At 39.1% G+C, this 16486-nt stretch overlaps 1 protein-coding gene and 1 long non-coding RNA gene across 5 annotated transcripts in view; one reads left to right on the forward strand and one right to left on the reverse strand.

The window, feature by feature from the left end:
* The window catches only part of LOC127498962 (uncharacterized), a 425088-nt gene that overhangs the window by 350517 nt on the left and 58085 nt on the right, over positions 1–16486 (reverse strand). The window lies entirely within an intron of this gene.
* nrde2 (NRDE-2, necessary for RNA interference, domain containing) lies at positions 940–15757 on the forward strand. Of its 4 annotated transcripts, none has more exons than XM_051868926.1 (15): positions 940–1113; positions 1874–1989; positions 2667–2775; positions 3298–3465; positions 3846–3989; positions 6008–6476; positions 6557–6959; positions 8158–8291; positions 10356–10479; positions 10613–10785; positions 10999–11391; positions 11768–12699; positions 15006–15147; positions 15233–15304; positions 15444–15757. In XM_051868926.1, the coding sequence occupies exons 2-15, from the start codon at positions 1929–1931 to the stop codon at positions 15567–15569; spliced, it is 3450 nt and encodes a 1149-aa protein (XP_051724886.1). In that variant the 5' UTR covers positions 940–1113; positions 1874–1928; the 3' UTR covers positions 15570–15757. The 4 variants fall into 4 exon arrangements, with proteins under 4 accessions (XP_051724886.1, XP_051724885.1, XP_051724888.1 ...); XM_051868925.1 differs by having other exon boundaries at positions 954–1755; XM_051868928.1 differs by having other exon boundaries at positions 1060–1078.

Raw genomic sequence — 16486 nt, forward strand, 5'->3', positions numbered from 1 at the left:
CTTCCCAAAAATGACCTATCAATATGTTCTATAAGTTGTGTAGAAACACAGAAGTTGGCCTGAATAAAATTTAAAGTAAAATCTAAAGTAAATTCATCCAGTAGCCTACATTTGTAATGAGGAGGATAACACCTACAGGAATATTGTGGCCCCTTTAAAATGCAGGGGCTTGATAGACTATTAAAACTATAAATGTGATAAACAAAAAATAGGCCTAAGTGTAGTGCATAAGACAAGACTGTGGCAAAATGTACAGCAAGAAGAGTAAACACATTCAACATTCACATTCAAAAATGAACTTCAAGAATGAGCTTTTTTTGTGAATTAAGACCTTTTTTATTGTCACAGTAGAAAGTCGTCTTACATAAAGCATTCCTTTGGTCTCTTAATTAATTTATTAATTAAAATAATTCCAAGTGAACAGTTAAATTTTAAACTGAAATGTTCATTGATGAGTAATAAATAAAACATGAAAATAATTAAAAGTTATATTAATATAATATTATAAATAACTATTGTCTTAAGTTTATTTTTGTTCTTTATCACACCAAGTTAAATTAACGTGTTTTTGAATACATTTAGGAATATAGGATACGAATTAAAAATTACTTATTAATTAAAAATCACCGAATCTATGAATAAAAAAATAAGGACAAGTCGACAACTAGTAAAAATAATTTATTATGATCACATTACATTAATTAACGGTCTAAGAACACTTTACATTGAGGGACTACTTCTCTAAACGGCACTAGTTTCTTTCGTCGGAATATTACTTATTGCATCAAGTCCACTGTCTTTGTTGACGCTGGAGAGATTTCGGCTCAGCATGTCACAGCTTTTATGATTGGCCAGCTGAGACCTGCAATCCGCTCGTGATTGTAACAGCGTCTCTGATTGGTTACGTTAGACCTGCAATGCGTCAAGCCATTGCGCTCAGTGTGTCCCGGATCACGCAGCACTGGAACCGGCGGGCCAACAAGCCCTTCGTTTAGACAAGACAGGGCTGCTTAAATTTCTCTCCCGGGGTCAGATCTCATATTATAGACTCACCGTGAGCCTTCTTTACATCAAAAAAGTTAAGGTTTAATTGAGTTTTCCTAGAAAGCTGTGGTAAGCACAAGAGTGCTGTCCTCTTTGTACATAAACCGATTTATATACAGTCGTAGATTTAAAAATAAATAACAGTTTAAACAGGATGAAATTAAGTTTGCGACAGCGGAAATAAATACATGTATCGATCTGTTATGATAAAAAAAAGAGTAACACTTATTAGGACCAAACTTTTGCTAAATATATGCACAAAACTATTAACGTACTATAAGAGACGAACTTCTGTTCTTATTCTACAGTAAAACAAAAGTGCGTAAAATGTCCTAATCGCCATGGGAAAAAAAATCCCCAAAATTCAGCATCAGTCACTGATTCATTGAATCCAGGACAGTTTCTTTCGAGCCCGATTCGTAATGGGATTTAATTGATATTACGGTTAATATAATACTAGAATGGCAGAAAATGTTGCAAATTAATCGAACTGGAAATATGTTTACGACTTAATATGACTTAAATCGAAATATGACATATTGTGTGACATTTTTATCAGCACGCATAAGAAATAGAGTTGGTTTAACGAATAGTATTTTAATAAAACATGCAAAAACTATTTCAGATAAGATATTAACTTAAGTATTGTTTGCTAATTTTAATCATTGTAAATTATTTTTATGTTCTCGATGAGCTGAATCAAGAATGCAAGTATGTAGTAATTATGTCATGACATAAAAGAATTGCTGAATCATTTTTGGAACTGGTTCGAAAGAACCGATTCGCAAAAATGAGTCGGACTTCTCATCACTGCATGCTTTCCTGCCAGGTCGCAGACGGATGACGCAATCGGCGAGCGTCTGTTTTGATCTGAATGAAGCAACATGGCTCTTTTTCCGTCCTTCGCTGGACTGTCAGGCAGTAACAGCTCTGCTGAGGATAGAGGTAAGCTCTCTATGACCTGCTCTAAGTCTTCATACAAGACGTTTTATCATTTTCCAGGCATTCACCTGTCAAGAAGTCAACCATTCTGGACACGTTACATAGCAAAGTTTAATGCATAGGGTTTGTTCAAAGTGAGCAATAGTTGGAGTGACGCTCCACTAAATACATATTCTGCACAAACAAATGATCTTGTATGCTGAAGACCATTATAGATTTGGCAATAGTTCAACACACTGTAATCAGTCAGCCATTCTGTATGAGTGGTTTCCATCTTTGAGCAGTTAGCTAGATGAAGATGCTCATCCCAACTAATCAATATCAAATTATTGAGAAAGGACCATTCTCACACTGAGTACAGTAGAAAAGAACAAACTGCTCTTGCATGCAGATCACCTCTGCTGCCGTGGGGGATTTGTGCAGAATATCGGCCAGGTCAGCAATGCATCTGGCTCCTTCCCAGGCTGAGTAACAGATAGCATGATGTTTCTGTCCTTCTCACTGCTTAAGGGAATCAGCCCTCTTTAACTGACATTTTTTTTGCACGCGAATCACATCAGATGCGCTCCTCTGAGGATTCGCTTCATTTGGACAGGCTGTCTGTCATGACTGACTGATTTATTCAGTTCTTAAGAGGCCTGCAGAGCTAATTTGGTTTGACTGAATGTTTCTTCTCTCAGCTCCAGCAGATCTCGAATGGCTGAGTAATCAGAGCTTCACAGAAGATGCTTTGAAGACTCAAAGGCATGCCACAGAAAGAGTGCAAGCAGAGGAACCAGCAGGCACAAGGTCATCTGATCCTTTAAACCGCAGTGCAGTTATTGACTCAATAAATTCACTTTATCACCTGTGTGGAACTTAATGTGTGATTTAAAGAACTTGCATAATAGATTACAAAAGGGGATATGTCAGTTATTATTTGATTTCAAAGTAAATCTTGTGAAAAAAATAAAATAAAATGTGTATTAAACAAAAAGACAATTTTAATTTAACTTCAGCCAAAGCTGAAGCCGAGCTAAATATTTCATTGTCCTTCCCACATTAAAATGTATCAAGTAAAATTAAAATCTCATGCACAAGTATATTAATCTGTACATAAATAATGTTTCTTTTAATAGATTTTTAAGCTTCATGACTAAATATGCATGTTCATTAATAAAGTACTATATGCCAGACCAGGCTTTGAATGCAGCACACAATTTTATAATTATATACACATATATGCATTTAAACACATTATCGTATTAACTTTCTTGTTTTAAAAAAGTGTCTTTATCAGTGAAGATAACTTTCTTTTCTATGTCTATTTAGTGGGCAGAAGCGTAAAGAGAGAGAAGATAGCCATGGCAGATCGAAGAAGAGCAAGAAAAAAAAGAAGAAAAAACACAAGAAGAGGAGCAGAGATAACTCGGAGAGCAGTGGTTCTGAATCAGACACCGTTTACCCCAGCGACCTGCTAAAAAAGGACAATGCTGACAGGTGTGTTCATAGAAAAATCCTGCAGTACGTTGATCTACTACAGTCAAACTCTGATCTTTGTACCTATGTACATCTATAAACGGTTTAACAGGGACCAGAAAATAAAAATCCTGTCATGTACTCTCATACTCACTGTACTTTCTTTCATTAAACATTAAAGTAGAATGATAATGCAGCTGTTTTCTAGCCAACAAAAGCAGGATGTGTCTTTTTGTGGCCTAGGTTGTTGTGTTTGCATTGTTTTAGAACTTTGTAATGTACAAAACTTCAGCCACATTTCTAAACAGTCCTTTCGAGACACTTTTAACCCCGGATTTGTGACTAATGGTGTGTGTGTGTGTGTTTTAATGTCCTTGTTTTCCATCCTCTTTTGGCTGCAGAGAGGAAGCTCAGGTTCGGGTGAGCGAGACCTTTATGTGGTTGGATGACCTCCAGACCCCCACTGACTCCCCCTTCTGTATCGACAGGAGAGCTGACCGTGCCAACTGGGAATACAAATCCCTCTATAGAGGAGACGTAGCCAGGTAACTTTACTCACCATCTCTGTGTGTCTGTCTGTCTCACACATAGATGCTCTCCTCTTTCATTCTTTCTGTTTGGCAGCAGCAGCAGGTGCCAGACTCTCCATAGTCCAGGGGAGCACTGCGACTGTGCGTACAAGCAAGCTGCAGTGTGTATTGTGCTCTTGTGTCTCTTACTACTGCTTTTATAACCAAGCTTCTGTTTGCAAAGACCCTTTGAAATCCACATGAAATCATCTTCATCTGCAACTCCAAAAGCACTTTATGGCCTCCCTTCTTTTTTTTTTTCTCTGCCAATCTTCTGCAATTAATCCAGCAATTAACATACAGTAACATATTGGGTGAACTATGCACAAAACATATTGTCACTATCCATGATACAATATTGTTGCATTTTTGTATTGCGATATATTGTGACACAATATATTGTTACACCTCTACTTACTAAATTTTAAAAGTGTGATATTTGCTGGGGAAAAAAACATCTAAATGTGGACAGGAAACTTTTCTCGTTTGCAAATGCAAGTTTCCTGTATGTACACAAAAGGGGTTTTCTTGTGAATATCTGCTAAATTGAGTTGTATTTTTTTTTTATAAGAAGTTATTTTGTAATTACATAGTGTTTACATGCACATCTTACACCAGTTATTCTTAATAACTTGATGACGTGTGAGGCTATGTAAACACCTTTAACAGTGTTTTTTAATGATCTGAGTAAAACCTAGATTTTTACATTTGACATTTATTCATTTAGCAGATGCTTTTATCCAAAGCAAATTACAATTAAGGAATACAACAAGCGATTGATCTTAAAGAGGCAATAAACACGTGAAGTGCTAGTAATACAAAGTTTCTGCCATTGTTCAGAATAGTACAAGCTAGATTAGGGAGGGAATAAGGAATAGTGAGAGCATAGATGAAGGAATAGTGAAATAGAATAGAATTTGTATTTCTTTTAGCAGGCTGCAGTTAAGTGCTCATGGAAAGGATGAGCTTTTTACCTATTCCCCTAGTTTTGCGTTGCATGTAAATTATGCATTGCCTGTTTTTATGCTATTTTTTCATAGGTTTTGGTAGTTATCAGTGTAAATACACTCACTTTTAAAATGTTTGCCATTTAAAATCTTTGTGATTTTACATACTAAGCTGTTATTGGTTTTCTCTGTCTTGCATTTATTCAAACTTCTATAGCCACATTTACACTGAAAAAGTGATTTTACTTTATGTGTTGATTCCCGTGCTCAACTTTAAGAAATCAAGATGTGTACTGAGTGCAGTAAAAATGGCAAAGCGGCTCTGATGGCTCATTTCATTTGTGCAGAAGCCTAAAACTTGTTTTGCTGCCTTGCAAGCACTGATGTTTCCTTCTGCAAATGTAAATCTATTTTATTTTGATGTCAGCATGCAGCTGTAGTTAAAGTTCTGCGCCCCTGCTCTCCATAAGTGTCATTCTGGGTCTTATTTACTCCAGTGTTCTGGCACTGCTGGCTAGAGTGCAGGGTTTATTAGCTGCTCTGAGGCAACAAATCTCACGCCTGGCAGTTCCCCAGCTTCTATCAGCTTTAATCTGGTGTCAGAGCTGCCATCTGTAACTTAAGAGACCACAATCAATACTCACATTCTCTCTCACTGTCCCTCTCTCTCGACATCTCCCTCTCACACAGATGCCCCCATACACACTGCTCTAAAGCTGATCAGTATCATGCACGAAGAGTGTGTGTTCTACAGGGGTGCACACTAGCACTCTTTTCTTGAGAAGGTCAAGTGCTGCTCCGAAGAGGATACAAATCCCTCGTCTTCGATCTATTTCCTTCACATTCTCAAGTTATCTCATACTCCCTCAGTCACCTGCCAACTCCTGTTTTTACTTTGTCCTTCATGATCTAAAAATCTAAAGAATCTAAAAAGTTTCTTCATATTTTCTGCACTGATTTTGGGGGGAAAGCATAGTTCTCCACCAATTTAATTCAAAATCATCACTTTTTGGTGTCGCTTTTCTTATGTTAACTTTTGCTTTTCAGGTATAAAAGGAAGGGAAACTCGTGCCTAGGTTTGGACTTTAGGATGCAGGCTGTAAACTGGGATGACAGTGGCCCAGAGAAGAAGCGGGTGGTCAAGAAACCTGAGCGCTATTTCTGTCCTTCCACCCTTCAGCTGCTCCGGTCAGATAGTCTGCTGGCATTGCCCGTACTCTCTGAGGGCAGTGCTGCCAGCTCTGATTCCTACATCAAGCTCCCAGCCTGCACTGAAGAGCAGGGCTCTTCCACCCAGGCACCCGTATCATGGGTCAATCCGCTGGGCATCTATGACCCTGGAACTTCTTTATGGTTGGAGGGCAAGGGTCAACCGGAGGTCAAGGGAGATCAGCAGGACGTTGAAGTTCAAGGAAGTAGCACCACCCTTCTGAGCGCACGAGTGGAGGAGTTTAACAGGAAGCTACGGGAGAATCCTACAGACATCCAGATGTGGCTGGACTTCATACACTTCCAGGTAGGCCTCTAGAGATGAAATGTACCAGTTTTATTGTTTCTTTTTACATAACTTACATTTCTCTCTTTGTCTCTGATCAGGATGAGCTGGCCTTCGGTTCTGGGTCTTTCTCTGTTGCCAGTGACAGTGACATGAGAAAGATGTCTCTTCGAGCAGTGCTGGAGAAGAAGCTGTCCATAGTGGACAAGGCGGTGGAAAGTAACCCTGCCAACGTTGACCTGAAACTGGTGAAACTCCGCCTGTGCAAGGAACTATGGGAGCCTGCCGTCCTGCAGAAAGAGTGGAAGAAACTAGTGTTTGTCCATCCAAACAGTGCCCCTTTATGGAGGAAGTACCTCCTCTTTACACAGAGTCATTTCAGCACTTTCTCTGTGTCAAAGGTCAACAGCGTATTTGGAAAGTGTCTGAGTACGCTCAGTGCAGTCCAGGATGGCAGTATGGTGTCTCACCCTCCACTTCCAGGCACACAGGAAGACCTCTTGGGTACAGTGATATTTTATACTTGTCAATTGTAGATACTTGCCAAATTTAGCATTTTAATACTATCCAGATTTTCCACCACATTCTTCTTAATGTCTCCTAGTGTCCTTAGATCATTTTGCATCGTCATAGTTTGGGTTTCAACTCTTTTTGCAACTGTGGGTTTTTTTTTTCTCTCCCTCCTCTCGTGTTGCTGTGACAGCAGTTGTGTGGAAACTGTAAACTTGTTTTGATTACATGCATAAATATTTGTAGAGTTAAGCAGCTCATGTACAGTTTGTGCAAGTGAACAATTTGGAGTATGTTTGGGCTGCCTGCCCTCTGTGTGTGTGTGTGTGTGACAGGGATCGACTGGCGGGCAACAGTAAAAGGTGATGATGTGGTGTTTTTGAAGTGGATTGGCATGTTGTTTGTCAGCTCGTTTAGAGGGTGTATTGTGTGGGTCTGTTTAGAGAGAGACAGACAGTGAGTCAGAACACAAACATCACTGTCCTGGGTTTCCCCTCACTGGGATTTGCCCAAATGAACAGGAGTTAAAATCTCTGTGACACTGTGTGTGTGGATGAATGATCAGAATTTGAGCCAGACCCCTTACTGTTCTGTGCTCTCTGTCACTGGCTTCTTAATTAGCCTAATTAAACAATTACCTTGATAGGTCGGGTCAATGTGTAGCGTGTTTCTGGATCAGCAGTCCCAGGGCCCACGTTTGCTGAGCTGAAATTTACACTCAAACTTTGCAATTAATTTTACACAGATTGGACCAGACTGATTATGAGGTCTATAGTGAAATAGAAATAAAGGTCTGACATTGACATTTTGATGTGAGGGGCCAGTGTTGAATACTTAGCACATCTGAGGGATAGTTTGTCCAGAAAACTACCATCATTTACTAACCCTCATGATGTTCGAAATCCTTTCTATGTTTCTTGTTAAAAAAAAAAAAAAAAAAAAGTCATACAGGTTTGGAACAGCATGAGGGTGAGTTAAAGATTATTTTGGGGTAAATTATTCCTGGAAGCCAACAACTCTGTGACTCTGTGCTGCCCTCTTGTGCTCAGAGGTGGCAGTGCAGTATTAAGTATTTCAGTGTTGTTTTTAGGTTAAATCTTCATTTGATTCATATTATTCTCATATATATTTAATATCCATGATCAAATGATCAAACTTCAAATGAAACAAAGTGTTTTCTCTTCTCTGCCAGATATCTTTCTACAGCAGTGCCATTTCCTGCGGCAAGCAGGTCACACAGAGAAAGCTGTGTGTCTCTTCCAAGCCCTGCTGGACTTCACTTTCTTCAAGCCAGACAGTGTGAAAGATCTGCCCACTAGACAGCAGGTACACACACAAATACAAAAGTATTAAAACTCTGTTGTAAAAGTTGCATCCTTTTAATTCATCCCCTTTGAAGCACTGACATAAAAGTTAAGATGAACGTCTTTGGTATTCTGTTACATTCCCCCAAGAAATGTGTCCAGTTGGGGTCAGGTAAAAACAGAATAATCACGTAATTATTCAGGCAGCCCACCAAATCAAAACATGTAGCTGCTTTTACTGTGCAGTGAAACTGTAAACCTGTAGTTCATTTAAGATAAACATGGGATCTGTGGTAAAAATATTTAACAATATAAAAGTATATAGAACAGAGGAATAACTATATATACTATATTGCACAGTATACTATAAAGGAAGCTATTTGCATGTTTATGTGAAACTGTGGTCATTCTGGCCTCTTTTTTTTTTTTTTTTTTTTTGGTCACAGGATTTGCTGAAAAGGCATATTCACATGCACTGTTGCTTTTTAAAACACTTTTTTTTAACAGCAGAAATATCTGTCCTGTCAACAAACACGTACACATTCTGCTGAGCAAGACCTAAAGAGTCCTAGAAAGTCAGATCACCGACACTTTTAACGTGAACTTGATATGCTCAGAATCTGATTGTTGGTGATTTATTAAAAACATGATTTTCATTTCAATCTGTGATTGATTGCTCCTATTATACCCATCCTACATTATTACTCATGATAAATAACTGTGAACCTTCGTACCTTTTCATTTCTTCTTATCCTTGAACTTTAGGAGATATCAATCAGTGACATGCACATCACTCTTGCATTAATAATCCTGTCATCCTGTGATGGGCTGACCACTGCTGGGGGCGTATTACAGAAAGATCTTAACTTTAGAATCCTATCTTATCTGTTTGGTAACCATGGCAATTTAAGTTAGGACCTCGTTTAGGACAAACACTATTACAGAATGATATTTCTTAAGTGCATAATCTTATCTTAACTATGGATAGGAAACGGGTATTACAGAAGCATCCTAACGCGACAAAAAATCCTAAAAGCTGTCTTAACTTTAGGACAACCCCACTGGTGTCCTAACTTCAAACCATTTTGAAATCCAACGGTAAAAATCACAGTTCAAAAGCCCTTTCGAGAATGCCGTTACATTTATTAATTATACAAGACAAAGAGCAGCGATGTTTGATGGTGGGGAGACTTTTGGAGGACCCAGAGGATGTGCTGCGCTTTGATGATTAAATATTTCCTTATCTTCGTGAGTGAGCGAAGATGAAAACTTGCCGAATAAAACAGACTTTAACGTTACCTTTTCAACTGAACTTTCAATATCTGCCGCACTGAAATTAAAAGCACGCCGTGGTTTCTCCATTTTGATGTTAGGTTTACCTCAGAATCAGTTTGCGCGTCGTTGGTTGCTTGGTAACAGACTTGACAGTTGATTACCGAACTCGATGGAGCGGTTTAAGATTTCCTAACTACAGATAAGATGAGATTTTGTAAGGTAGGATAAGAATCCTAAATCAAGTTAAGATTTGCTTCTGTAATACGAATTTGTGAAAAATCCTAAATTAAGTTGTCATATCTTAAGTTAAGACCTAAGATTTTCTGTAATACGCCCCCTGGTCTCTTTCTGTGATTGGTTGATCAAGTTCTTAGTGCTGGTAGGGTTTGGTACTGCAGTATGAGGTAGTTTTGGCACTTAGTGTGATAACTGCAAATTAAATGAGACTTAAACATTCAGCTGAGTACACGCTTTACGGCACTTTTATGTGAATGAGAGGTGCTGCTAGTGATTCTACAAATGGATCGCTCTGTGAAAACCCGGGAATTATCAGTGTTTTAAATCCAAGACCGAAAAACGGCATGAACCAACCATTTATAGAAAATTTAAATTTTCTATATATGTTTAGCTCTAAATATTTCATAAAGAAAGGGTATACTATAAAAATTTTAGTAATTCTGAATGAATGGGCAAATCATGAAAATCCATTGGTTTAAATATGTGTGAACTTTGATGTATTGTTTACTTTTATTTGTTGTTCTACTTTGTTTTTAGGATATTTATAATCTTTTCAATTTCTTTGTGTGTCCAGGTGGAATTTTTTGAGACATTTTGGGACAGTGGAGAGCCCAGGATAGGGGAGCGGGGGGCTCGAGGTTGGAATGCTTGGATGCATCAGCAGGAGAGAGGAGGATGGGTGATTCCACCTGAGCCAGGTGTTCAAACCAAACACACACATGGATGTAGATAATTGCCAATGTACTATAGTGTACTGTTGAACTGAAAATATATGATGTTTTTTTTATCGATTTTGGGAGCTAAAATTACAATGAACTCTATGGCCTGCAGATGATGATGATGAAGAAGAGCCGGAGGACTCCGAGATCAAAGACAAGACCAGTCCTAAATGGAAGATCTGGTTAGATGTAGAGGCGTCCCGTGAGGCAAATCACTGGTTGCCATGGAGACCAGATAAAACCAAAGGCCAATCAGAAGAGGACTGTGAGGATCCTGACAGGCAGGTGCGATGTTTGTTTGTTGACTACCTGATGAGTAGGCCCAAATAAAATCTGCAGATGTTTTTGCATTTTTGTTGAGGGAAAATTCTGCAAAATGGATTTTAACCTGCTCAACTACACTCAGTTTTTATTGTTTAATGCAGTCAAAATTAGCCAAAATATTTGCAAGATATAAATGTTCTAATTTTGCATAAATCTCTCCCTCTCTCCATGCAGGTCTTGTTTGATGATATCGGCCCATCTGTGATTCGCGTGGACAGACCAGATCTCCAGCTGCAGTTAATCCTGTCATTCCTGCAGTTCCTTGGTCTGCCTGGACCTTCAGGAAGGTTCTCTACAACCTCTTCCTCAAACATTCTACTGGACGATCTCACCTTCCTTGAAGAGGGCCCAGACCCGGAGCGACCTCTGACCTCTTATGACATCCCAATGGCTGGGATCTGTGCAGTGGGTCACATGACATTTCTGGGTGACTGCAGGAGGCAGGCAGGGCTGTGTAAGGCAGGGGAGGAGTTTCTCCAGAACGTTCTACAGCAAACTCTCCCACTCGTTTCTGTACAGGATCAAGCTGTTATTACTCTCTGCTGGCTGCAATATGAGAAACTCAAGGTCTGTATGTGTGAGAAAGAAAACATTTTATAAAACCATAATTTCTGCATTCATGTACTTTTGTCATTATACAAGCTCAAAAAGAATCGACCGAGTCACATTACATGCAAAATCTAAAAAAACAAAACAAACAACAAAAAAACCCCTGACATTATTTTCATAATAATTATTTTAAAAAATTCATGACAATTAAAAAATGTATAATGTATGTATAATCATAATCATGTGATTAATCTGAATTATATGAATATAAATATATAAATTGTAATTTTACATTCCTGACATTTTATTAATAATTAATGTGAAATTTACCGTAATTTTGTACTACTTTAATTCCACGTTTGTGTCAACCTTCTTCATTGCTTTTCTGTTGTAGGTGCTGAGATGTTTACGTAGTAAAAATAAAAGGCAACTGAAGTCTCAGGGGAAGCGTAGTAAACGACTAGCTAAGCGGCTGCTAAAAGAGCCAGATAACAGGGGCAGTCTGGCACTTTGGAGAGAGTATGCCCATCTGGAGTGGCTTCTGGGTAACCTGGAAGAGGCACGCAAAGTATTTGACACTGCCTTGGCCATGGGCATGTCTAGAGGTCTTAATGACCCTGTTCTCTGCAAACTCTGCTTTCTCTATGCCCAGTTAGAGGTAGAGCAGGCCTTAAATGGTGGGACAGTCTCCACTTCCTCCAAAGTTGTCTACATTCTCACTAAATTAGCCGAGGGTACTGCTTATACTCCTTTCTCTGGCCAGATCAACCCAGTGGCCATACTAAAGGCCAGAAAGGCCTATGAGCAGGCCCTGTTGAACTTTTTACCTGAGCAGAGCACAGGCAGCAATTCTGGAGCTCCAAAGAAACTCCACAGGACATCCAGCCTGGTTGGATGCTTTGGGCTTTTTCAGTACCTGACAATGGGGATAGATGCAGCTGATGCCGTGTACAGTCATGCCATCCGAAAACTGATTCCCAACAACTTGAATTCAGAAGTGACAGATGTATCTCTGAGGACATCCAAGGTCTTTGCAGACTGGGAGTCTGTTGCTATGCAGCATGTAGCACTGCTACGCCACCACACCAACACCAATGTGTTTCCTCTCTCCCGGCTAAGACTGGCACTTACAGATGCCATCTCCTTACTGCCCTCCAGTGCCTCGCTATGGCATCTCTACCTGCAAACAGAGAATCGCTATTGCAGTGCAAGCCGTGCCCGAAGGTTTTTCCACAGTGTGGCAAAGAAAACTGACAGTGTTGTGCCGTATCTATTTGCCATTACTGCAGAACGACAACTCAAACAGCAACTTGACTCTGTGCAGAGGTGAGGAACAAAAAAGTTCTCGTGAGCTTTGCTGTACTTTTTTCCCCTTCTTTTTTTTTTATGTTCCCTTCTCGTTTTTGTTTTCTTGTCATTTCATTTTTTGCTTTCTTGTTCCATTTCCATTTTTTCATGTTTTGATTTTGTTTGGTGTTGTGTTGTTAGTACACATCTGGCAATGCTCAATTTAACACATTGTAGCTAATGTGTTGAAATGGATTTCAAAATGTGACACAAGTGTGTTGCATTCTGAGTGTTGCAGCAAGGGCAGTAGCCGTGTTTCCACTGTCACTTCCGGGGCTTGATCAGGCCTCACTGGGGTCAACGGCCAGGGATTTTTGGCCTGCCGAATACCTTGGGGCAGGAAAAGGTCAACAGCGCTGCTCATTCCCATGTTATTATATCAGGCTACCAGTTAACTTAAACATTTAAGACATTTAAACAATTTTCAGCTCAAAACTCACTTTCAGACACCAGCGAGTGTTTTAAATAACTTCCTCACGATCTGATGGGGATTCTGATCACCGTATGAGGCAGAAATATATGCAATACTGACCATTCCGATAAATACACGTTTATGGAAAATACCAAAGACAGCTTGAAGAATGTAGACGACGTAGACAAATCATATGTGATTATTATTGTGCATTTATTTAGTTTCATGTTTTGTGTCTCTTCCCTGTGCCTTTGATACTGGACTAAAGCATCCACATATGTCATAAAAAACATGTGTGGCGCAGATCGCATAATTTCATCAAAAATTAATAGAAATGCTCCCTCTTTCTAAAGAAATGTGATGTAAACATGATATTTTGTCAATATTTTTCTAAATGTGTAAGCCTTTGAACTTAAAAGCCTTAAAGGATTAGTTCACTTTCAAATAAATTAATTTATGAATTATTTTTAATTTATAAATTATATTTATTAATAAATATCCTGACGTGTCCAAGCTTTATAATGGTGGTGAAGGGAAACAATGACTATGAAGCTCTAGAAAGTGCAACCATCCATTATAAAAGTACTCTACACGGCTCCGGGGGGTTAATAAAGTCCTGACCGCCTTCCATATTCAAGCGTAACTGACGTTGTGTAAGCGTTTTGAACTGCGAGAGGCGTTAGAATCTCTTCCTAAGTTGAATACAGAAGGCGGTCTGGTGGAAGCTAGATATTTTACTTTATAACTTGTTAAATATGGATATTTTTCTTACACAAACGCATCGCTTCACTTCAGAAGGCCTTTATTAACCCCCTGGAGCCGTGTGGAGTACGTTTATGATGGATGGATGCACTTTCTTGAGCTTCAAACTTGTTGGTCCTGTTCACTGCCATTATAAAGCTTAGATGCGTCAGGATATTTATTAATATAACTCAGATTGTGTTCATCTGAAAGAAAAAAAGTCATACACACCTAGGATGTCTTGAGGGTGAGTAAAGCTTGGAGTAATTTTCATTTTAAAGTGAACTAATCCTTTAATGGGGTTGTTTTGTGCATTCCTGTGAGCACAAATAAATGTAAGCAGGTGCAACTGAATAGGTAAGTGTTCTCTTTTTATGTGAAATGGTAAATACCAGTTTGATTTAGCATGGTTGATGTGCACTCCTGACACAAATTAATACATTTCTGTCACTGCAACATTTTTTATTTTAAAACATTGATCAAATATCAATGTAAGTAAGTAAAGACCAAACGTTTTGTGATCTTGCTAGTTTTCAGTCAGCTGGTGAAATGGTGAGGTTGTGTGAAGTCGTTCTATGGAGGTGTGTTAAGGGCGGGATTTAGGGTAGTGCTGCTGGGCTACTGGGCTGACAGTGGAAACGCAACTTGATTTTAGCCTCTGTGCTTGAGGTCCGAGGCCCCACCCGGCATGTTGTTAGCCCTGGCTAGCACTGGCCAGACAGTGGAAAAGCAGCTAGTGATCTCATTCAGGTCACCCTACCGCCATGGTGGAGGAGCAGTTGGTAGAGATTCTTGCAGAGCCAATCAGTTAAAGTTAGTTAGACTCCACTTGCTTATAGCTAGCTAACTGAATAATTACAATAATCTGTGGCCGGTTGCATAAACTGCCAAGACTAGTCTTATAAGTTAGTCACCTGATTTTTTTCCTTCAAGACTGGTCCTAACTTTTTAAAGTCAGTTACATAAAAAGGTAGTTTGGTCGACATTGAATCAGAAAAGTAAGACTGATTACCCCTTGGGTAACTGCTAGCTGGTCAAACTAGTTCTTAAGACACAGTCTTAACATACTGGCTAAGTTTATGCAGCTGGCCCCTGGTTTAGTAGCACAAACTGATGTCTTCTTGATCCAAAGGTCTCTTCTTTCTGGAGAAGCTCTGCCCGCCCTGCAAGTGAATGGTCTTAGCAACCGTATCCGCTGTCTGTTTGAAACTGCTACAGCAACAGAACATGGGGCCCATTGTCCTTTGCTGTGGAGGATGTATCTGAACTTCATGGTAAAAGTTATAAACACACTACAATTTAGAAATGTTCAGAAATATCCAGCAATAAACTGCTTAATGCCCTTTGTGTTTTCCACAGGTATGTGATGGGAATGCAGAGAGGGGCAGTGGAATCTTCTACAAGGCTCTACAGGAAGTGCCCTGGGTAAAGGTAAGGTTCACTATACTCACACACAGGTAATTCAAAGTATGTTACTATGAAAATGTCTGCACAATTAACACATTTATTTTCAGCCTCTTATGTGTATGTTACAGTTTAAGTGCATCTGTTTGTGTGTGTGTATCTGCAGGGCTTGTACATGGACGCTGTGCAGCTGTTTCCTGAACGTGTGCAAGAGTTTTTAGACCTTATGACTGAGAAGGAGTTGCGTCTGAGAGTGCCCATGGAGGAGGTGGACATCTTGCTGGAGGAGTAGCCATCCAAACCCTTTCCATAATACTCTGGAAATCAGTAACCGCTGACCACCAACCAAGAGAAACTAAACAATCTCTCTGAAAAAGAGCTAAACAAAAGATTAAAAAAACAAAAAACAGATTTTATTTATTTTTATGTATTGTTGAATGTATTTTTCCATGATTTGGGTAATAAATGATTACATTTTAAGCTTTCTGTCTTCTTTTAAATTGAATGTTTGTGAGAGTTTATCATGGTTTGTTTGTAGTGTGTTTCAGTTAGCTGAGTGACCTGGGGCCTGTACCATGATGGTAGTTGAACAAACTCAGGGTTACAGGATTAGTTTCGAGTTGACAAAACCAAACCAATTCAGCCAGGTTTTGTTAGTACCATGACGCTGATCAACTTCCTCTGTCAACTCAGGCTTTGATCCTGAGTTAAGGTGAGACATCAGTAGCGAACGGCCAATCACATGCTGTGGAACAGTGAAACTGCGATTCACTTCTCATGAGAGAAGCAGCGCGATTCAGTTCTCTTTTGCAGAATATTACGAGATTGAAAAATATTAAGAATTTAAACAAATTTACACAGCAAGAAGAAAAGAGCTGTTTATGAAAGAGGACAACTAAGAGAAATCTTGCTATATCAGTGCAAGTTGTGAAGTTAGTTTATATAGTTGATATTGGTATAGAGAGAATTGAACATTTAAGCTCATGTGTAGTCATTTTTATTGATTCTAAAGCTTATTTATATTAAGTTTGTATTCATTTGAAATCTCTTACCTGGAACATGGACCTTAAAGGGATAGTTCACCCAAAAATGAAAATTCTGTCATAATTTACTCACCCTCAGTTAGTTCCAAACCTAGGGGTATAGGCCCCAGGTTGGTCTAGAATTAGAAAAAAGTTTCAAGCCAGCTGCAATTAGCAGACTGATTTG

The sequence above is a fragment of the Ctenopharyngodon idella genome, chromosome 17, assembly GCF_019924925.1.
Source record: "Ctenopharyngodon idella isolate HZGC_01 chromosome 17, HZGC01, whole genome shotgun sequence".
Classification (NCBI taxonomy): domain Eukaryota; kingdom Metazoa; phylum Chordata; class Actinopteri; order Cypriniformes; family Xenocyprididae; genus Ctenopharyngodon; species Ctenopharyngodon idella.